The sequence below is a fragment of the Sylvia atricapilla genome, chromosome 1 (assembly GCF_009819655.1).
Source record: "Sylvia atricapilla isolate bSylAtr1 chromosome 1, bSylAtr1.pri, whole genome shotgun sequence".
Classification (NCBI taxonomy): domain Eukaryota; kingdom Metazoa; phylum Chordata; class Aves; order Passeriformes; family Sylviidae; genus Sylvia; species Sylvia atricapilla.
The window spans coordinates 116138919-116162148 of NC_089140.1; the positions used below are offsets into that span (position 1 = coordinate 116138919).

At 36.8% G+C, this 23230-nt stretch overlaps 1 protein-coding gene across 6 annotated transcripts in view; it reads left to right on the forward strand.

Moving 5' to 3' along the window:
• CHD7 (chromodomain helicase DNA binding protein 7) overlaps positions 1-23230 on the forward strand; it is a 131151-nt gene that overhangs the window by 91643 nt on the left and 16278 nt on the right. For all 6 annotated transcript variants that reach the window (XM_066331634.1, XM_066331623.1, XM_066331656.1 and 3 more), the window contains 16 exons: positions 691-746; positions 2111-2225; positions 3575-3658; positions 4605-4742; positions 4839-4960; positions 5402-5645; positions 10260-10436; positions 11758-11901; positions 14165-14420; positions 18934-19144; positions 19630-19825; positions 20058-20225; positions 20888-21067; positions 21284-21394; positions 21494-21699; positions 22623-22822. In XM_066331634.1, the coding sequence (XP_066187731.1) occupies positions 691-746; positions 2111-2225; positions 3575-3658; positions 4605-4742; positions 4839-4960; positions 5402-5645; positions 10260-10436; positions 11758-11901; positions 14165-14420; positions 18934-19144; positions 19630-19825; positions 20058-20225; positions 20888-21067; positions 21284-21394; positions 21494-21699; positions 22623-22822 (2608 nt within the window). The remainder of the gene's footprint in view (positions 1-690; positions 747-2110; positions 2226-3574; positions 3659-4604; positions 4743-4838; positions 4961-5401; positions 5646-10259; positions 10437-11757; positions 11902-14164; positions 14421-18933; positions 19145-19629; positions 19826-20057; positions 20226-20887; positions 21068-21283; positions 21395-21493; positions 21700-22622; positions 22823-23230) is intronic.

Sequence of the window (23230 nt, forward strand, 5' to 3'; positions counted from 1 at the left end):
CACTGAATGCCCTTGGTTTTGCTGGTTTATGTCACAACTTTAACCTTGCTTTAAATGTAGTTTTTTGGGTGTTAATTTAATTTGGCTGCTCTGTATGTGAGACATCTTGCCTGAGTGAATTTAATTGCACCATTGAGTAAAACTAAAGCCATGAACACTGATGCACTACAATTCTAGCAGAGGTATAAGGTTTAGTTTTATATGGCTTTTTGTTTGGAGTTATTAACTATATGGAGGAATAAACCCCCTTTAAAACTCTTTTTTTAAAACATTACAAAACCCACAATGTAAAGTTGCCATGAGCCAGCCAAAAATAATACATATGGCATTCAGGAGTGCAGTTGCTAATTGGCTGCTGCCTGAGAAAATGGTACACTTGGCTTCTACTTAACACTGTGGGTTTGGCAGAAAGCCAGATTTGGGGTGAGGTTGTGAATGAAGCTGCATGTGGTTAGGGAGGAGTTCAAATGATTCATGTCTTGGAAGTTGTAGTAAGCAGTGCAGTATGAACTTGGGTAAGCAGCTGGAGGAAACTCCTCACCCATGTCCTCCCCCACAAACCTTTTCCTGCACCTCCACTTGTGTCTCTGTGTGGGGATCATAGACTATATCTCAGATAGTTTTTAAATTGTTTACTAAATTGGGCTGTTTAGAGATTTAATTCATGTTTCAACATTTCTTTTCTTCTAGATGGAGAACGGAGAGGAAGTAGAAGTAGAGGAATTCTATGTAAAGTACAAAAACTTGTAAGTAAAGTTACAGGTTTGATTGCTGTCCTTAAGTTCACGTAACTTCCAAATAGCTTTTGAAACTGGTTTTGTAAGTGATACAAATTATTATCGAACTTTAAACAAATCTAATGTTTAATCCAAAATAGTGACAAATAATCGGGGGAGTACCTTGCATTGGTGGTACAGAGTTTGACAGTGCTGTGTTGTGTTCTGTCCAAAATTAAATCCATAGGGAAAATTTCTCTGCTGTTAAATACTTTAGGGCTCATTATGCATGCCGGCTCACCAGCACACACCTGTGCTGTGTAGGTCTAACTGCAGCTGTAGAGTAAGTGTGTGCAAACTGCTCAAAAATAACCCTTGATGCTGTTTCAAAAACAAGATTTATTTGAACAAAATGTCTAAGATAACAAACGAGATGGCTTTCAATATTCCAGTAGATCGTTACCCCTCCATGAGAGCAATGTAATCGTGGTGAGAGCAGCATGTTGTTTCACTTCTGGACTCTGAAACTGCAATGCAATCAGTACTTAAAATAAAACACTTCATAGCTCGACAAGCGCACTTTTCCCGTAGGACACCTTGTGTATTTTTACCGAATTTTCTGTCAGAGAGACAGAAATCTGCTTTAGAGGGAGCTTATGACAGCTGACTGCACGCAGTTGACTTCACTTTAAATATGCTGTCATTTTTGTGTCCTTTGCACTGTATTGTTTAATGTGTAATGCTTAATTGTGCTTTGTTTAGTTCTACTACACAGTCATAATTTTTGTGCTGTTGTGTCTTAGCCCTAGAACTTTTGACAGATTTAATTTATGGAGTGGGACAAGTCACTTTGGCAGAGATATTGTTCCTTCTGTGTTGCTACCGCGGAACTGCATTTACAAGGGGTTTTCTTTTCTCTCTGTCAGTCTTAAAAGACTCACAAGCGATTTTAAGTTACAATGCTGTTCTCACAAAAAAAATTATATAGGACGGTAGTACTTAAAATATTTACATCTTTTCATTAACTTATGAAACTCCTATTCTTTGCTTGAATATGATGCTCAATAGTGAATTTATCATGTCTTCTGTAGTAATTATGTTTTAAGTATGCCAAATAAAAATCATCCTAGCTTTATGCCAAAGTAAGTATAGAGGGTATGTATTCAAATTTTGATGGGAGTTGTTTCTATTTCCTGGCAAGTTTCTCTATTAGTAAGTATAATTACTTTGAGTAAAGATGGTTGGTTAATAACCTGTATGGTAAAGAAGATAGTGTCAAGTTTTCCAAGCATTGCATTATGCTGTGCTGGAAAGATCTACATATACCAGTGGAATACATAAGGAGTGCAATGGAAGCAGCATTTTGAGTGAGATTTTTCTGTTTCATCTTCTAGTTCTTACCTTCACTGTCAGTGGGCATCTGTGGAAGAGCTGGACAAAGACAAGAGAATTCAGCAGAAGATTAAGCGGTTTAAGGCAAAACAGGGCCAGAATAAATTCCTTTCTGAAGTATGATTTTTTTTGTTTGTTTCTTTTGGGTGTTCAAGGAATATTCTTAGGAATTCTTGTTCTGTATAGAAGCAGAACATTTTGAATAACTCTGTGATATATCAGTAGCACTTGCTCTGGTATAAAACATAAAGCATTCTGGATGCAAGTCTTGCAAGTTTATGGAAGTCAAGTGATCTCTCCTGACTGTATACTTTTTCCTATAGTTTTGGTTGGTCATCTTCCTTGCAGTGAGTGGCTAGTTATTAGCCCTGTAAGCCTGACTGAATCAGTACCATGTTTTTTTCTCAGGGGCTGATTATGCCAGAAGAAATGCATGCCATTTTTCTATGTTATGGACTGCTGCCCACTAGGGATTCTAAGCTTTTTATCATCAATTTAATTTCACTTAGAGCCATAAGCAGTAATGTGGCAGGGGTCCTGTCAATAAAAGACCAGATCTGCTGATTTGTGTCTCTGAAAGATTACCTTTTAGAAAAATGCTGTCTTTTAAGAAAAAAAAATTGTGTTCATGAGCTACTGTGTTTATTTATTTATGAACTTTTTTACTATATCATTCAAGCTGAAATAAGAACCTGTTGCAAATTGAAATCTTCCATCTCTTCTAAGTAAAGATACCTGGAATTGTTTCCATTTTCTTTTTTTTTATCTCAAGTTATTGTAAATACTTGGAATTTGTCATTGTTCTAGAAAAAGCTTTTAAAATATACAGTCTTTAGTCCTTTTGGCTGTCTCTTCTGTTGGAGTGGATCTTAAAACTATAAAATGAAATGCAGTGCTTTAGTATGGAAGAGAGTCCTCTAAGTTATATAAGGCATAAGAATAAACCTGACAATTTGTGATTTTTGGAGAAACTGTGTATGCATGCATTGTGTTTTCTCTGCTTTTTAAATAATAATTTTTAAATCTTGTCTGTAAAGCAGTTAGACAGCTCCTGTAGTTAAAATAATCCAAAGGCACTTAGTGTACAAGGCTCTTAATTTCTTTATTGCAAGCTGTAGTTTTCAAGGATGCTAAATGCATTGCATGCCATAAGCCTTTTCGATTGCTCATTAGTGAATTGTAATTTCACACTTCATTTAAAATATTCTTAAACATTCTCTCACAGTAAAAGGTTTCACACAGTAATTAAGAGGCCCAGTTAACAAAGTCTGAGAAGTCTGATTCCCTCACGGGGAATGATCTTGCTGAATTGTAGCATTTCAATTAACATGTCGAAGTTTGCCAAATATAAATTCTGTGTCACCATGACCCAAAATATTATTGCCTGGTGAAATATATAATCATTTTTCCTCTCAGGAAGGGCTAATAGAGATATATTTTATATTTTTGCCTCTTTCCTTAAACAGATTGATGATGAGCTTTTTAATCCAGATTATGTGGAAGTTGATCGAATCATGGATTTTTCACGTAGCACAGATGATAATGGAGAGGTAAACAAAACTTTTAGTGCATCTCTAGTCATATAGACATTGTGTTCAGACTTTATTGTTTAGAAATATATTAATTAGGATATATTAAACACTTAGAGAAACTACGATGGTATATGTGTGTAGAAAATAGCAATATGTTTGAAAAAACATTGGCTAATGTAGCAGTTTTATCTAAAATAAATGGGATTAAGTAAGAACTCCTAACTTCTTTTAAGTTATATATAACTTAAATATACCTATAATTTAAAAGAGCACACAAAATAACCAACAAAAAGCAAAAACAACAAAGAAGTTATATTTAATACTGTAGAAATGTGATGTCCATGCATGTAATGCAGAATTTAACTGAAAATTGCAAGACAGCATCTTAGCTAAATGTCATAGTAGTTTAGACATTGTTTAGACTACCTGTTACAGGAGAAGTCGTGAACTCACTGTTTCTTCATTTTTAATGACTTGTTCTGCAAAAAAGATTGTTTATCTTCCAGGAGATTCCTTTTTGGTCCTGGGAGAATAGGAAGCTTCACTGGCAGTGTCACTGTTTCTATGTTGCACTGTCAGTGAATGGTGATGGTCCATTTGTCTGGTGTGAAGTTTCTGATGACACTGATAAGACAACACAGTCGATTTTTAAATACATAGTAAAGCATAAAATTGTAAGGGTTGAAGTATGAATATTGTTTTCCTTCTAAATTTTAGTCAAACCTAGTGATTTCAAATGTGTTATGCTCATTTTGGTCGTAAGCGTGCGTTCTCGAGGTTCTCATCTTACTTGGCTAGCTTGTGAAGGTGTCAGCCTACTGTCTGCTTATCCTTCTAGCTGAGTCAGACATTCAGGTCTGATCAAGCTTTTTGAATTTCATCTAGCCTGCAGACCTCCTGTAAGAATGGATACACTTTTACTCTTTCTGTTTTGTGATGTAATGTAATTTTTGTCTTAACAAAGCCCGTAACACATTATCTGGTGAAGTGGTGTTCGCTTCCTTACGAGGACAGCACTTGGGAGCTCAAGCAAGACATCGACCAAGCCAAGATCGAAGAATTTGAGAAACTGATGTCTAGGGAGCCAGAAATGGAGCGTGTGGTAAGAATCGGCTCTAAATAGAGGATTTTATTTGAAAATAGTAAAGTAATGTGGTCTTTTAGAAACCACTAATGGGATTTGCTGTATTTGAAACAGGAGCGACCTCCTGCCGATGATTGGAAGAAATCGGAGAGTTCCAGGGAGTATAAAAACAATAACAAACTCAGGGAATACCAGTTGGAGGGAGTAAACTGGCTTCTTTTCAATTGGTACAACACGTACGTAAAACATTGCTTTCTGCTGAATCCTGCTTTGGAAAAGCTTTTATAGTTTATTTGAATTAGCAGCCTTTTTAAAGTAGCCTGCTAAAGTGAGATTTTAGAATCATTTACATGGCTCATTTTTTGCTGCAAGAATCATTTACTAAGTAATTTGGGGTGGAACATGAATATTTCAGATAGATTCCTGTGACAAGTGCTTTACGTTCACGCATGCCCCTGCTGCCCCTTCCTCCCTCTTGTGAACTTGAGAGGTACATAGATGGGTACATATCCATGCTGACTGTGTCAAAAAACATAAAATTAATTTAAAATTATAAAAAAGGTTATGATGTCTTTTTATTCTAGAAATATCTGGTTTAGTCAGGTCATTGCCTTACTGATTTTCTATGTTTTGAGTTGGGAATAAATAATTCAGCCTGATTTTATTCTTGTTTTCAGACGAAACTGCATTTTAGCAGATGAAATGGGGTTGGGAAAGACTATCCAGTCCATTACGTTTCTCTATGAGATATATTTGAAAGGAATCCATGGTCCTTTCTTGGTTATTGCACCGTTGTCCACAATTCCCAACTGGGAAAGGGAGTTCCGCACCTGGACAGAGTTGAATGTGGTTGTGTATCATGGGAGTCAAGCAAGTCGGCGGACCATTCAGTTGTATGAAATGTATTTCAAAGATCCACAGGTAAAAGCTCTTCATGACTTCTTTTTCTCTCTCTCTCTCTTTTTTTTTTTTTTTTTTTTTTTTTTTTAATATGCTTTATGGTTGTTTATTAATTTAAGTGTCAGTTCGTTTTTCAGTACTGGTATGTTAGGTTTCAGTTAGAAATACAGATACATGTATTAAGAATGCTTTTAACAGTGGCCAGTTTCTGGGAGTAAAGGGGCACCAAGAGGTGGTGCAATTTTTGTTTAGGGTTTCATTCCTTCATGCACGGATTTTGTTATTTTGCATTTCTGAGGGGAGCTGGCAGAAGAGATTTTTGATGGAGAAATTCCGTTCAGTGGAACTGAGCTTAAAAATCAATTTTTGCCTACCATCCCAGGAAAAACCTGCTTGCAGAAATTAAACTTGTCAATGCTTCTTTATCAAATTTTGTAAGTCAGATATATTTTGAAACTGTGTTACTGTGCTTAGGTTGAAGAGTTGTGAGTGAAGGGAAGCAGGAAAGACTAGGAGTAAAAACAAAAAATTATTTGGAAAACAGAAACTAAGGAGAGCAGCAAATCCCTACTCTAAGTGCAAGACGTTTCCTAGAGTAAACAGAATTGAGGGAAAATAAAATGTGCATACATTGAATGTTGTTGCAGAACAATAAAATCTGCCTTACATAAGAGAGAAAAATAGTAGAACTTCAACCTGTGGAGTACTATTTTCAACTGAGCTTTAAAAAGTGATAGTGGTGAAATCATACATTTATATTTTCTTTAAAGCATTTCATTTTACACCACTGGACATTTTGATTAATAAACTAGAAGGATATAAAATCAATATGGCGCACATTAAGTGGATTTAAAACTGGCTAGCTGATATTTCTTGATGTAATTGTTAATAAGAAATGATTTGCATTTCCAGCATAGTTCTTCAGGGATTGGTTCATGTCCATGAGTTGTATGACTTAGAAATATGACCTGAAAAAAAACATAAAATTATTACTGAGGAAGTTTTCAAATGATATAAAGATGTGGAGAGTGGCAAATGATTGAGACAGTTCATGGATACAGAGTAAGCTGTCTTAATAAATTCGATCCAATTTAGCAGCACTCAGAAGAGCTAAACATTGGGCTGTCTAGGACAAGGAATGAGGATGATTCTTACCATAGGAGAGCGCAGCTCTGGGAAGGCTGTAAGACTAAAGCAAATGCTTTTTTGTCATGGCACATGACCAGTTAAACATGAGGTCTTGCTGTGACACAGTGGTTAAAAGGGCTAATGTAGTGCAAGTGTATTGGAGGGAACAAATCTTTATGTTAAAGATGAGAGAAGTTACAGCATTCTCCTCTTTGTCAGTGGTGTGATGAGTGGTCCAGTTCTCACTTCATTTCCTCAAAGTGTGTTGAAAAACCAGTCTTAAGGCAAAGCTATGAGAGAAATTACAAGATAGAAAATATGCTTTTAGGGGTAAAAAACTGGTTAAGAGCTGTTTTGAAGGTGATGACTGTGGTACAACTTGACATGCCATTAGGGCAAACAGAAATAGAACTACGTACTTAAATATAGTAGAGAAACACATTGTCATTTATATTAGTTAGAAGTTATGACTGTGTGGTCTAGAAAATAACTTTTTTCAGCAATTTATCTAAAAAACTTTCAAATTAAAATCATCTCTATGTTTGTTGAAGGTTTATTTGAGTAACAGTTGCATTATTGATGTGTAGTGGCCCAGAGAAGTTGTGTATGTCTCAGTCCACAGCAGGAGTGTTGGAACTAGATGATCTTTAAGATCCCAATCCAGGCCATTCTATTAATCTCTAGTATTCTTTTTGATAATTCTCACATTTCTCCTCAGCTTCTTACCTAGATGTATAATACAGAAATGAAGTGGGGTTTAAATCAGTTTTCTTGATTTTAAAATAATTTCTTAGCAGATATTGATATTTTATAGAATTTAAAAATTTGGGTTTATAATAATGCTCTCTCTGCTGAATTGTATCCTGTGTTAAAAATCATATTTGTTTGGTATTTGAGTGGTGCTTGTTCTCAGCATGTTCTTCCCCTTAGCAGTTGCTTAGTGTGAAACCTGAAGGAATGTCATCTGAAAAATCCCACTTACTGTGCAGATTCGTAGTTATTTTAGAAATGTCGTTTCATTGATCTAAAGGTAACTAAAAGGATCTACAGCAAGATGTAGCAGAAAGTTTTTTTCCCCCCTTGCCATACTCCTAACTAAATTCTTGCCATGAGTGTGGCAGTCATTTGACCCCGTAGTGAGTAATGACAGAGCACTCATGGCCCAGAAAAATGAATAATTTTCTACTGGCTTTGCTCCATGAACTGTCTTAAGAGGAGAATCAGACAATTGCTACATTTAGGGATAACGGAGAAATGGAGAGAACTCATCCTTTTGGTGGCAGCTAGCTTAGATGTGTCATAAAATCACCTTCTGTGTTCCATTCTTTGTAAGAATGTCAGCTGTGAAACGCATGGTAGAAACTGAATTACAGGGAAAAAAATCTCTTCATGTTCTGGAAAAAAGGGTCCTCATGTAGTGTTCACTCTGGCATTCTCCAAAGTACCATCACTGAGTATACGACGGGCGACAAAAAGGGAGCAAAAGGAGACATGATTTAGCAGCATCATTTCTAGTTCCCTTGCCAGACACATCAACATCAGGCATCTTAGGCTTTTTAGGTCTTAATAAGAAAAGAGGCCTCTTGGGTCTGAGCTGTTTCTCAAAAAGACAATTGAACATTGAGAAAGTGTGAGTGGCTTTTGAAGGACAATAGCAACAGAGAACATGCATAAAGAAGCACCTACCCCATTTGCAGTAGTGTGATTTTTCAGAGTCAGCCCCAGTTACCAGAGTCAAGTTGTTGTGAAATGATAGAGAGTTAAATAACAGAATAAGTTTCTGCAGTGGTGTGACTTCAACAGTAAGGACATGGTGTTATCAGAGACGTTCTGCTGTGAGGTTCACGTAGAGAAGCCTGTTCTGGTGTTCTTAAACAATATAACTGTCAATAAAGGTCTTCCCTAGGCGCCCTGCCCTGGTTGGAATATCAAATAAATCATGTGCTTTTCGGTATTGTCCCACCTCTGAGAAGGAGTTCTGCTTTAAGATTACAAAAACAGTATGTGCCAATTACAGCTAATGACAGAGTCTTGGAAAAGAGCTGACTTGGTTTGTGATGGAAATTTACTTGGCTCGTGAAAAGGTTACAGCATTTCGGTTTGCTGGCTTTCGAAGCTGCTCACTTAGTGTATCTTCATCTGCTGTTTGTTAAGTAACAGCTTTTTTTGCCCCTAACAAGATAAATATTTCTGAATTATGCCACGAGAAAGCATTGTTGAGTAGGTCATTACTCTCTCTGAAATGTTCTTGATTTGAGTAGGCAGACTTAATGCTGAGTTCAGGATCTCAGGTTTTAAATCATTTCATTGAGTCTGTAGCTAGTTCTGATCCCCACGGTTTGGAGAGGATTATATGCAGGTCACTTATAAAAGGATTCAGTCTTGCACAGGTCTAAAGGAAGAAATGGTCACCTTACTGTAAAATATGTGTTTCTTTTGAAATGTATTCAATATACAACCCATGACAGAGTCCTTTGAAAATGTGAAATGGTTTTGAACTTGTGTAATGCTCATCCTTACAGAGACAGTTTTCCTGCACAGACACTGGAGGTACCAAATTATATTAGTCTTTGAACAGCATTGGGAAGAAGCACAGCATAATGTCAGAAAGATGCTCATTTCATGGTCCTGAATAAAGTTTGTTCAAGTTTTTTTTTTTAAACAGTCTTTATATCAATGCTGAAAATAAGACTGAACTAATGAACCAGTGAATATGGTGTCAGACATCAAGTTAATTGTCCTGCTGATTTAAAAAAATATTATTAAATTGTATGCAGAGATACACGTTCTCCATTTAAAGGTCTGGATATTTGCTTCTGTCAAAGCTGTTCACTAGAGTTGTTCTAGAATCCCCATCCCTGGAAGTGTTCAAGGCCTGATGGAACAGAACTTTGAGGGACCTGGTCTAATGGAAGGATTCCTGCTCATGGCAGGGGTGTTGGAACTAGATGGTCTTCACGGTCCCTTCCAACTGAAGCTATTCTATGAACTGTAGGTGTTTTGAACCCCGAGCATCTACCAGGGAAAAAAACAAACTGATAACAGTCAGCACAATATTGAAATAGTCATAAAAAGGAAACCTTAATGCATTTTTGCTGTATTTGGATTGTTCAGGAGGACCTTCATGTACTTTCAGTTTGGAAGTTAAAGGAGAATTCTCATGGTGAAGTCTGAAAACTTTATTTTGATATTGCAGAAGTACATTAATGCCTCAAGGCATTAGTATCATCCATATGAATTACAACTAAAATATTTGCATAACTTCTTGGTAATCAATGTACAGTGATTGTGGGCCTATTTACAGGATTAAAAACAGCTATCATGAATCGAGTAGCAAACTTACAGAATTGTATTTCTCCATTTAGTCAGCAATAATGACTTCATTTGCTTTAAATGTCTTGTCCATTGTACTGTTTTGTATTTTTAAAAAAATTAAATTTGAAGGTGAAACAAATTGCTTCCTTTCTTTGCCAGGGTGTTTACTTGAACATTTGCTATTCTTTTTAGGGTCGTGTGATAAAGGGGTCCTACAAGTTCCATGCCATTATCACAACATTTGAAATGATCTTGACTGACTGCCCAGAGCTGCGTAACATTCCATGGCGTTGCGTGGTCATTGATGAGGCCCACAGGCTGAAAAACAGGAACTGTAAGCTTTTGGAAGGACTCAAGATGATGGACCTGGTCAGTGTGAACATCTCCTATGCTTGAGTCTTCTGTATTTTTATTACTTCTGATTTATGGTTTAATCAAAAAGTAAAATAAGAGTTTTTTCTCAAGTAAATAATCAAGTGTTAAGAAGAATAAGAAAACTCAGATGAGGAAGTATATGCATATATACTGGAAACATATGCATACCTTCAGTTTTAGAGTGCTGATATTTAATAAGGATTTTTTCATTGATTTAGACATAGAATTATGTGGATTCTCCTAAGACAATAAAAATAAATTTATTCTTTCCTTACTCTCTCTTCATGTGACTTAATCCATAGTCACTTCTTCGCATAGACATTCATTTAAAAGTATAATGCGGTCAGGTGGCCAAATTTGGCCATGAGAGTTCAACTGCTCTGCATTAATATCAGCTCTAATATTTATTTGTTGTGTGGCCATAAGAATGTTCTTTCTTAGTGACTAAGGAAGGGCAAGTGAGTTGTTTCTGATGCCTGTACAAATATGTATTATGTTATGTGTACAAAATAGGGTTATTAAACTCACAGTGAAAAATAAGTTAATGTGAAGATATTTACCATTTAAAAAACGCAATACTTACTTCATTTGGGGCAGAATAATGCAGTCATGCTAAGCTAATAATTGTAATTCAATTTGTAAAAATGCTATGTACCTTTTGTTTTTCTTATTATGGTTGCTGTTAGAGGAAAGCAGAGCTTACAGTCTTACAGGCTACAGATAGAAATATGGGACTTTTCACATTAGTTCTTATTACACTGTTAATTTTATGTTTGTCTCTGGGCTTGTTGCTGAACCTGTCTGGGCTCCTTCTCTAAAGCAATGTGCTACTTTCGTCTCTGCCACTCTGGTGCTCTTTAGCATGTAGTATGAAGGTAGAACTCAGGATTCTTGTTAGATCCTGTGTTGATCTCCTGGCCTGAGGAGATCAGTGCACTGAGGTCAGTCAGAGGTGTGGTAAATCAATGAGTTTTTACTGGAAATGATGGGATAGGTTTAACTGTTATTTTGCTGTTTGAAGTTCATTGTACTTGTGAAAGGGACGGGACACTGTGGACCAGTAAAATCTGGTCTTGTATCTTGGAGGACTTTTGAAGCTCCTTAAGTAGTGAAGTGTTTTTCTGGACTATCACTGAAGGAACACCAGAGTACCAGTGAGAAATGTCTTGAGAAGAGTTTTATGTAAGTAGCTGGGGGAGGGGAGAGGAAGCAAGGGTGGGACAGACAGACAGTGACAAGGCAAAACAATTTTGTGTGTTTTTCCATTGGAGATTTTAATGATGGATTCCTAGGCAACTGTTTCTTAACCTTTCAGGAGCATAAAGTGCTGCTTACTGGAACCCCTTTGCAAAATACAGTAGAAGAGCTGTTTAGCTTGCTTCACTTCTTGGAACCAGGTCGCTTTCCATCAGAAACCACATTCATGCAAGAATTTGGGGATCTTAAAACTGAAGAGCAGGTAAACTTTCACACTTAGTTTTCTATTTAGATATTGTGAATTCACCCCTTTTATTGTATCTGAACTTCATTATTTGGTTTTTTTTTTCAAATAATACCTATGTGCTTCCTGGAACACCATGGTGGGTTTATTCCTTTTTTTTTTTTTTTTTTTTTTTTTTTTGAGGGTTTTTTGCTTTTGGCCAGAAGTAATTCTGCCTTATCACTGTTCTTATGGTTTTGTTTTTCTGGGTTTGTTTTTGGTTTTTTTTTTAGTCCTTTGTCCATTGGTCTTGCAGAAACAGGAAAAAAATCCCTTTATTAAAATATAGTGTTTAAAAATAGGGGTGGAGTGTATCATAATGGTTTCTGGATAAAAGTACTTCTACGAGAATTAACTTGTCAGTTGACATTCTTCCTTAAGCATCAGAGTGAAGGGATTGTCCCTGTAACTTCTGTGGAATTTACATCTGAGAGTTTTCCCAGTGACTTAAGTGCAAACAGGAACATACTTGAAACTCAGTTTAGCAAGAGCTAACCAAATGGAGGGAGGGTTTTTTTTTTCCAGAAATAGATTTCTTGAGCTGTCCAAGAGAAGAAATGCAAAAATCAATACAAAATGAAAGACCCTAGGTGCAGCGTATTTTATATCTGAAATGTAAAATGTTTCTTTGTAGGTATCAAAACGTTTTAAACGACCAAACTGCCTTAATATTAGGAGTTAACTGAACCATGGCACCTTAATTTGGCCCTTTGCTTCCTGTGATTACAACTGCGTGCATTTTTGTGTGTAACTTTGTTGGCTTTGTCTGAAAATTCAATCTTTGGTCTCTCTTAACTTTTGACTGCTTGAATTTGTTGTCTTTCTTTGAGAACAACTCTTCCACACGTTACAGTCTAACTTACAAAATAGTTTTTCCTATAGCCCCTGGTCTCCTGGCAAAATAGGATATGTTTCCATAGGTTGTGCATGGTATTACATGTCAGTCAAAATGGACACTGAACTGACTGAAAGTGAGCCAGCTCTGATGCAGAAGGTGTAGTCCTGTTAAGGAAATGTTTGAACTGGAGCTAATATATCGTAACTTTCAACATATCCTGTGTATGGCTGGCTCAAAATGACTGGAGACTTTTGATGCCATACGTGGAATTATTAAAATAATGCCATTGGCTATGATCAGAATTAGAGCCTGGATTGCTTGGTTCAACAAGTTCAGGAGAACTTCTTTATCTGTTGACACTCAGATGTTTTGAAGTTGGGTTTGTCTTTCAAGTGGTGGGACAGGTTATGTGTTAATGACTTGTGGTCTCCTCTCCATTCCTTGCAGTTGTATTCCATGTATTTCCTCAATTGTTCATCCCTCTGTGCTAATTGCGTGGTTTGTTTTTGTTTTTTTTTTTTTTTTTTGTTCTGAAGTTGCTTTATTACTAAGGGAATTATGTAAATTCAGGAGAAAGTGCCTTTTGTTCATATTTCTGCTGTGCCGCTCTGCATCAGGAGATGATGACCAATTTCAGGGTGAATTATTAGCTCTTCAGCACTGAGATGGTTTGTACTCTGAGACACAGCCTAAATGCCAGGTGTTTTGGGTTTTTTTAATATGGAATACATTTGAGCTTTTTGTGTAAGGGAGTTTGCAAAAACTTAGCCTTTTTTTTTTTTTTTTTTTTTTTTTTAATAAAAAAGACAGTTTCTTCTTTGCCCCTCCCGCCCTTTAGGGTGTGTCTTAAAGAATAGGCCACAAAACCTGGGGACACTAAAAATTATCAATGTCATAAAATTTAACAGAAATACAGTGTTTCCAGTTTTAGACCAGTCCTAAATCATTTTCTACTTCAGTGGATATCAGAACTAGGGAAGTAAGAAAATAATTAGAAGCAGGTACTTAAAGTGGGAAAACAGCATTAAATACTGATTAGTAATTAGAAGTGAACTGCAAAAGTCATCTTAAAAGTGTCAAATTTGCTTATTTAACAAGGGGTTAGCTCTTCATGATTTGTGTGCAGTACTGTCCTTGTCTAGAAGGATAGTTCTGAGTGAGGTCTATTTAATAACAGAAATCACTAAACAGAAGGGCTAGACACCAAAAATTGTGTGTGTGTGTGTGTCACTGAGTTAACAAGGAGAACTTGCTGCTGAGTCACTGAGGAAAGATTTTTTACAATGTGCTCCACTTGGCATTTGAGGTAGAAAACAAAGTTTTTAGAATTAAGGAAATTGCAAAATGAGTATTTGATTTCTAGCAGTTTTAATTCAGTGATTTTATTAAACATCTGCTTTCCAGGTGCAAAAACTGCAAGCTATTTTGAAGCCGATGATGCTGAGACGTCTCAAGGAGGATGTGGAAAAGAACCTGGCCCCCAAAGAGGAAACCATCATTGAAGTTGAGCTGACAAATATTCAGAAGAAATACTATCGTGCTATTCTTGAAAAGAATTTCACATTTCTTTCCAAGGGTGGAGGTCAGGCAAATGTACCTAATCTTTTAAACACTATGATGGAACTAAGGAAATGCTGCAATCATCCATACCTTATTAATGGTAGGCTGCCTACTTTTCTCGTCATTTGAAAAATGGTTGTAAAAATGTTTACTAGCTATAAGTTGTATTTTAGTGTGTCTTTTTATTTATTCATTTTAGTAGAAAAGTGAGATAACCTTTCAGATTCTCATAGGTGTGGAAATCTGCTAGCCAGGGCACCGCTGCTGTTGCAGCTGGTTTTTCCTGTGCTGTTTTGTTCCAAAGCTTCCTGACAGACTTAATCCTGACTGAGTTAATGTTGGTATTATAAAGTTTTCCTTTCTGTTGTGACAAACCAAGACTTCAGTTATCATGCAGGTGGTTGGATGCTGGCATGAATATGATAGTTTCTCTTCACTTATAGTTAGCTGCTACTTTCTTTCTTGTTGTTGAACATCATAAGGTAGTAACTTAAAATTTCTGAATAAAAGTTGCAGGGTAATAAATTGTGATCAAGCCTGCTTTTATGGCCACATGTTGTCAGTTAGTTTTCTTAATTTGACCAGTAAGAGAAAGATTAGGTTGAATGTCATATTAGACTTTAGTGACTTTTCTATCTGATGGTATTGGTTTTAGATCAGGATTATTTTTGACAAGTAGTATGGAATCATAAAATATCTTAAGTTGAAGGCAACCCATAGGGATTATTGAGTCCAACTCTCTCCTCTTCACAGAACTGCCTAAAACTAAATCATGTGACTTAAGGACCAGATGGTCCTTGAACTCTCAGGTTGCCAGGACCACTTTCCTGGGGAGGCTGTTCCAGTGACCAGCCCTGTGATGAACCAGCCAGCTCTAACTGTCTGAAGTATGCTAAACTTGTATGTGCTGGTCATTTCTTCCCTTTGAGGATGTAACACAAGCCTCCTTACAGGCTTGCATTCTGCTAGTTTCTTGTTTCCCAACTCTCTTTCTTACTAGATATGATTTATGGTTGGTTTATGCTTGTTATGGGCTTCATGATGAAAGACTGTTTTGTTCCAGAGCCATATGTGATTTCAGGGGTTTTATTGTATGGCTTCCATATTGCAGTACTTAAGTTCTTTTCCTTGACACTTTTTGTTTAAAGGTGGGGGGAAATGCTTAAACTGATTCATGAAATTACATCTAATTATATTTCATGCACAAGTAATTATTCCAAAGACATGATATAGACTTACTCCAAAGTAGTTCAATTCGTCCATGCTGGCAGCTGTTCAGTTTCTAAACTCATATGATATACAGTAGCTTTGTGAGTCTGGTGCAAGGTTCGTTGAGGTTTTTTACTTGATTTTTTGGCTTAAGTTAATCCATTGTCTAAGTGAATTTATCAGAATAGTTTAGGCTGTTCAGGTTATGGGTGTCTGAATTGATGCTTATTGGCTTTCGCCTAGTTTTTAACCTTGCTATTATTTTTCCTTATATCATGTTTGTTGAAAGAAAAAAACCTGAGTATTTTGCTGCTACTTTGTTTTGTCAAATAGAGTTTACGAGCAGTGCTTGCAGTGTTGCCTACAGCAGTGATTTTTTTTTCCTCAGAACTCTTGTATTGCTTAATATAAATTAGAGACTGATAAAGTTCAAGTGTTAATTTAGAAAACCTCAAATATTTTTTGATGACTGTATCTTAATCTTAGTAAGGGGAAGTGGGTTTGTCTCTTGAATACATTTGCCTTTCTAACATTTTTGTGATGCTTTGAACCTTGGGACTTGCTTGGTATCATTCAGCAATGTGGCAGGTGGGTTGAGCCTTCAGATTTGAGGAGAAAAAGAAATCCTGATGTGTTAGCATGGAGATGGTACTAAACAAATACATCCTTTGTAGTTCTAGGACAGAAAATACTCCTACATGCTATAGTCTTCTGAGCCTGAGGTTTTATTTTGTTGATTGATATTTAACAACTCTGTAGTTAGTGTAATGGCACAAGTTTATTTTATTTCTGCTAAGAGTTTTTGCAGTTGAGTACTTACGGTTGCATAGTATTCTCCTGGTGAATAATTTCTTGCAGTAACAAGCTCTGTTTTCTAAGTTTAACTGCTTTTATAAAAGTGTCTCTGAATCCTTATTTTCTTCCCAGTTTGTGGGATTTGTGAGCAAGCAGTAGCGCACATGTATTTGAACATTTAAACGTGTTTTGTTTTGTGTGAGAGTCACAAGAAAGTTTTCTATATAACCTTCAGTTGAGGCTATATGATGGAAATTGTATGGTAGGAGTTGAATGTAAAGTGGGATTTTTGTTTCTTTCTTGATAGATAGATGAGTTCTGTGGTCTGCCGAGACTGGGAGTAGACTTCTAGAGGTAGTTACTGCATGTTGGGTATTCTCCAGCCAACTTGAGTAAAGCATTGTCTCTCATTTTTCTCAGGGCTGGACTCCTTGTTTTCTCCATAGCAACCATTCTCAAGTATTTATACATCATTCCTCTCTCTGTCTCCAAGAACCAGCAGTGGGGAATGCCTCTATACTTACACATCTTAGTGCTGAACACCAGAAAGGCTCCTTACTCTGTTTGTTGTGCCCTCTTGCGCCCTGGAAGCCTCTCCTAATGAAGAGTAGAAGTGGAGGTTTCCCTGGTTGACCAACCGCACATTCAAACACCGTCCTTTCATCCCCTGCTAAAAATCAGCTAGAATAGGAAGTAGTTTTACAGACCAGCAAGTACTGCATTAAGTAACTTTTGGGTAACAGGCTGATCAATGGACATGACGTAATTGCAATTGAAGTAGGAACTTAAAAAAAAAATATATATATATATAGTCTTCTGCAGGATTTAGCTAGGACAGAGTTATTAAGAGAACAGATTTTTGGAGTTATGGTGCTAAGACCAAGCTCTGATACTGTAAGTTCACCATTCATTACACCACATTGTGGGTTTGTTGTGGTGTGGTTTGCTTTTGCAGATGCTGTTCTTGCATATTGGGTTGCTTCACAGTAGTGAAACTTCAATCTGGATATCACAGTTGAGTCAGAAATAATTGCTGTAACCTAGAAAGGTAACTGAAATTACTGGATATGAAATGTTTGACAGCCTGCTGTATCCTGGAATTGTTAAAGTTCATACAGAATCAGAGATTTACTGCCCAAAATTCTGCCTGTTTTACAGAGATAGGTGCTGATATGATTGAATGGAACTTTGAGTGTCTGCTTACACTCATTTCATATGGGCTTACTTTTCTTATGTGCAAACGGTTAGGATGAGGAGTGCTGGGAGCAGGGAATCTGGATGAGGAAAATCTAGGGATATAAAACTACCTTGAAACACAGTCCCATCTTGAGTCCATCAGGTTGTGTAAGAGTGAGCAGCACGAGTGTGTGGAGCAGCATGGAGCTGTCAGGCAGCCTGCCCCGGGTGAATCTGGTTCAGGCACCGCGTTACAGCAGGCACTGAACCAGCAATCGCACAGGGAGGGGGCCTTTCCCTGTTTGTTTACAGGCATCTACTTAGAGCTGGGATTTCAGAGAGAGATGCTCAGCAGAAGCCTGGCAGTAAGCTGTTCTTCCCCCTCCCCCAGCCCTTCCATCTTTCCCTGTGCTATTCAAAAGCAGTGTTGAAGCTGAATATTAGACAAACTAGAAATACTTTATAAACTACATTGTGTTGGGGGGGGGGGGGGCGGAGCAAAGGGGGAGAAAAAGATGGCTCAAAAAAAGGGCTTATTTGGAGGTGAAATAAACTTAGAACAAAGATTCCTAACCTTTTACATGCCAAGAATGGCAATCTGATAGTTCTTGTAATTGCCCACTTAGTAGAAGTGACTTAAAAATGGAATAAAAGTATAGGAGAGGCTGTAGAGAAAGCTTGAACTTGGTCCGTAGTCTTCCAATAGTGAGCAGAACAAGGAAAGAGTTGCTGCTGTGCATATCATTCATAGGCAAAGTGACTGGCAAGAGAGAACTTTTGGCTAATGCTGGAAAGAATAAATACATTGGATAGCTTCATCAAACTGAACAAAAAAAACTTCAGTGAGAAAATACTAAATAGAAAATAAAATAATAATTTCATAGCTGCTTCCCCCCCAGTTAGTTTTTTTGTTTAGATTTTGATTTTATAATCAATAATGAAAGGAGCATGTTCAGGTCATGTGGATGTTTAACGGTGATTTTAGAGGCACAGCATTAAATGTGATTTGTGTCCCTTGTATTTTCCTTTAAGACAAGATACTGTTTTCTTTCATGTGACATTTTTAGAAGGGAAAATATTTCATTTTATCAGTTGAAATAAGTTTAATTTTTTTTCATATTTTTTAATATTTTTTTCATTGAATTGTGTGTGTCAATAGTTCTATGAATTTATTTAGGAAATAGTTTAATGTTGCTCAAAAGAGGAAAAAAGGACGGATTCTCAGAGTTATTTTTTATTTATGCTGTATTTGTGTATATGTTTGCTTCAAATTTAAGCTTAATATGTTTTATAAATGTTTATTTTTTTTATAAATGTTTATTCACATAGAGCTTGAAACATTCCTGCAGTTTCTATAGGGTATTGAAGGCGAGCTCATTGTTTATTAATAAAACCCTTTGCAGTGTTCATGTATTGCTGTCCAATCTTTGCAGGTGCTGAAGAGAAAATTTTGGAAGAGTTTAAAGAAACACACAATGCCGACTCTCCAGATTTTCAGCTCCAGGCAATGATCCAGGCTGCTGGCAAGCTCGTACTGATTGACAAGCTGCTGCCAAAACTGAAGGCTGGTGGCCACAGGGTGCTTATCTTTTCCCAGATGGTGCGCTGCTTGGACATACTGGAAGACTACCTCATTCAAAGACGGTGAGAGCAACAATGTAATACAATTATAAATAAACTGTGCCTTCCTCGGTGACCACTGCATTTAACCTGTGAGTAATCTGTATTGAAAGGGAAAATAAAACAAGCATTTTCTATAGTGATCTGACTAAAGGAAAGAGCAAACTTGTAGGTTGCAAGTACTGAGCCTTTTCTTTTGAGTGAATAGAAAATGACCTCATATGGAGAGCTTTAAACCTCTCAGTTTACCTCTCAGTTAATGTTTTTGGTGGCTGTAGAGTTTTTAGTTTCGGCCTAAATTTTTATTGAATTCCTTGGAGTGAAAGTCTATTTACCAAGGAAAGAGACAAAGTAGTATGTCTTTATTGATGAAGTTAGTTAGTCTCTTTTTTTGTTGTTCTTCTAACCCCGTAGTAGCATATTTGTCTTTGGTGTTTTTGATTGCATATTCTTCTGAAGAAGCAATGCCATTGCAGTAAAGCAATCCCTATAATGCAACTATTTTTCAGGTACCCATACGAACGAATTGATGGTCGAGTGAGAGGCAACTTGCGTCAAGCAGCTATTGACAGGTTTTCAAGACCTGATTCTGATAGGTTTGTTTTCCTGCTGTGTACGAGAGCAGGAGGTTTGGGCATTAATCTTACTGCTGCTGATACCTGCATCATTTTTGATTCAGACTGGAACCCCCAAAATGACCTCCAGGTAATATCATGAGAGATGATTTAATTGAAAATTTTTCTTTGCTTTTTTATTGTGAAATTTTCTTCACCTACAAGAGAAATTATCTGTTGTTGCTCTCTTGAAAGCATAAACAATGTTATTTATATTTAAAAAATCCGAACACTTTTAAAGTAGGTTCTCTGTATTGATTTTTTCAAATTCTTTTTTCTTCCATTTGTAACCTATAACTGAATATCTGTCTTTGTTTCTTCAGGCTCAAGCACGATGTCACAGAATAGGGCAGAGCAAATCAGTGAAAATTTACAGGTTGATAACAAGGAATTCTTATGAAAGGGAAATGTTTGACAAAGCTAGCTTGAAGCTGGGCCTTGATAAGGCTGTGCTACAATCTATGAGTGGAAGAGAAAATGCCACAAATGGGGTAAGGATTAGTTTTTCGAGGTACATCATCAACAAATGCTATGAACATGCTATACCTTGCTTGCCTGTTTGTGTTTTAGCTGGAGAACAGTGGTTTTCAGATGGAGTGTGGCTGATAGCTTTAAGTCAGGTTAAATAAGGGCATTGGCTACATGAACTGGCTCAGCCTATCTAATGGCTCTCATATTGCCAAAAGGGGGCAGGTGGAATCATGTTCCCTCAATCCTGATCCATTCTCATCACTCCACCCTTTGCATTATGTTGATCCTGGCAATTTATGGAGTTCTTCTAGTTAGCTTTTGCTGGTGTAGCCTTTTTGCTTTGGGACTTTTTTTTTGCTTTAGCTTTTTTGTTGGGTTAGTAAATTAAGTCTGCTCCCAGGAGGAGCTTAGCAGTCGTCAAAGCTAAAGAGATTCAGTGAGAATGAATTATTAAGTCGTTTAAACCACTCACATAACTTCACCCGGAGAATGTTGTTGTTTGTATTCTTCTTTAAAAGGTGATTTCAGCATGAATGTTTAATTCACCCACCACCACATTATCGTAGAGTTTCAGTTCTTAAAATGCCAAATAGAAGTACAATCCATCTGATTGAGCTGTCAGATGAACACGTTGGCCGATGTCAAAAAAACCCAAAACTGCAACCCCTCTTATGTGTTACAGGTGCAACAGCTGTCTAAAAAAGAAATAGAAGATCTTCTTCGAAAGGGGGCATATGGTGCTCTGATGGATGAGGAAGATGAAGGGTCTAAGTTTTGTGAAGAGGATATTGATCAGATTCTTTTAAGACGAACACACACAATTACTATTGAATCTGAAGGAAAAGGCTCAACATTTGCCAAAGTATGTATTGACATTCAGGGGAAAATTAATAAAATGTGACCAGAATAGATGGCAGTATATTAAATTGCCTTCTGTGTCAATTTATTTTTTCAGTGTGCTTGTCTTTTTTCTTTTTTGACACTACCTCTTCCTAAGTATTGTATTTATTAGTGAAAAACAGGCGTTCTTCATAGCATTCAGTTAGGAAATCAATCCACATGTTTTTACTTTCACTAGGCTAGTTTTGTTGCATCTGGGAACAGGACAGACATTTCTTTGGATGACCCTAATTTCTGGCAGAAGTGGGCAAAGAAAGCTGAGCTGGATATCGATGCTCTAAATGGAAGGGTAAGAGCTTTATGACTTTTTCTAGCACAATTAAATCAAAGATTTCCACACCCCCCACACCCCCCTTCCTAAATTTATACATTTTCCGTTTCATTTTAGAACAACCTAGTTATTGATACACCAAGAGTAAGGAAGCAAACCAGACTCTACAGTGCAGTCAAAGAGGATGAACTGATGGAGTTTTCAGACCTGGAAAGCGATTCTGAAGAAAAGCCTAGCACAAAGCCCCGTAGGCCTCAGGACAAATCACAAGGTTATGCAAGAAGTGAATGTTTCAGGGTGGAGAAGAACTTGTTGGTTTACGGGTAAGATATGCAAATGAAATATATTAATTGTGGCTAAAGATCTGAAAATAAATTATATATAGTAAATAACTCATTCTTCTCTTGGACACATTCACATACTATCATACTGTATGATGCTTATATATACTGGGTGTTTTTGGGTTTTTTTTTGGTTGCTATGTATATAAATTGTGCTTATATGTGTTACTTAGTTTAAAGTATCTGAGTGTCTCACAGATGGCTATGAGCTCACTGGTAAGATAAGTGCTTTTGTGATGACAGAATATTTGTTTCTGGTTTCTCAGTGTAAAGAATTCTTGAGTTAATGAGTTTTAGCCTCTCTTTTCTAAGTGTTGAAGTGAGTGATAGTGTTTTTGTAGAGGACAAAATGGTTTTGAAATCAACAGTCAATCTAGACTTTGTCACCACTTAAATTCAGATATTTGATACTTGATATTTTCCCATTGAGTATGTTAATTTGAATTTTATCTTTTTGCAAGCCGGTAGCTATATTTGACTTTTCACCTCTCATATGGTGGCCTTCAGAATGACTGTTTTTTCTTAGAAATTAGTGTACAACAATTACTAGTAATAGGTTTCTGGATCAAAATAGGAATGGTTCCTCGAATCCCATTATTGTAGGAATTGGTTGTTTCCTATTTGTAGCTTACTGGGACCTTTAGAGTTAAACATATGTACTTTATTAATTTGACCATAGTTCAATTGCAGCTTTACGAGCAGTGAACTTATTGCCTGTTCTGTAAAATAAACATTCTTAACTCTTTGGTGCTGGCAGTTGGATTCCCTGACGTAACCTGCAAATGCAAAATGCATTAGTGCTAACACAGGAGGTCCCAAGTTGCTTGATACCAGGAGTTAAATTGAAAGTCACAAATTAAAATACCAGTACCCTGGCTGTTGTATTGAATATATTTTTCTTTTAGCTGGGGTCGGTGGACTGACATCCTCTCACATGGGCGCTATAAACGTCAGCTAACAGAGCAAGATGTGGAAACCATCTGCCGGACTATCCTGGTGTATTGTCTTAATCACTACAAAGGGGATGAAAATATCAAAAGTTTCATCTGGGATCTGATCACTCCAACTGCAGATGGGCAAACTCGAGCTTTGGTTAATCATTCCGGTATGTCTACCACAATCAAATGATGATGCTAGTAAATAGGAAAGAATTGCTTCAGTTGTGCGATGTATTTGGTTTAAACTATAGCCATTCTGACATGTCGTAGGATCTTGTCAGATTTTATGAGTAAGGTGGGCTTTGACTTGGTCTGTGCTTAAAGGGGAAGTCTCCTTCAGACACTTTGTAGAAAGCAGTGCTCCTTCCTTTAAATCAGTTTTAAACAAATATTCCAGCATAATTTTTTACTGGCACCTACTGCTGGATTTAATCTCTTTTAAATTGCCATAAATCAGAAAGCTTGTTTCCTTACGGCCATTTAGATTCATGAGAGTTTTTACAAGAAATATTTATGTAACACCATTTTCTGGCTAGCACTCTGAATTTTTTGAAATCTTCACACCTAAATTTGCA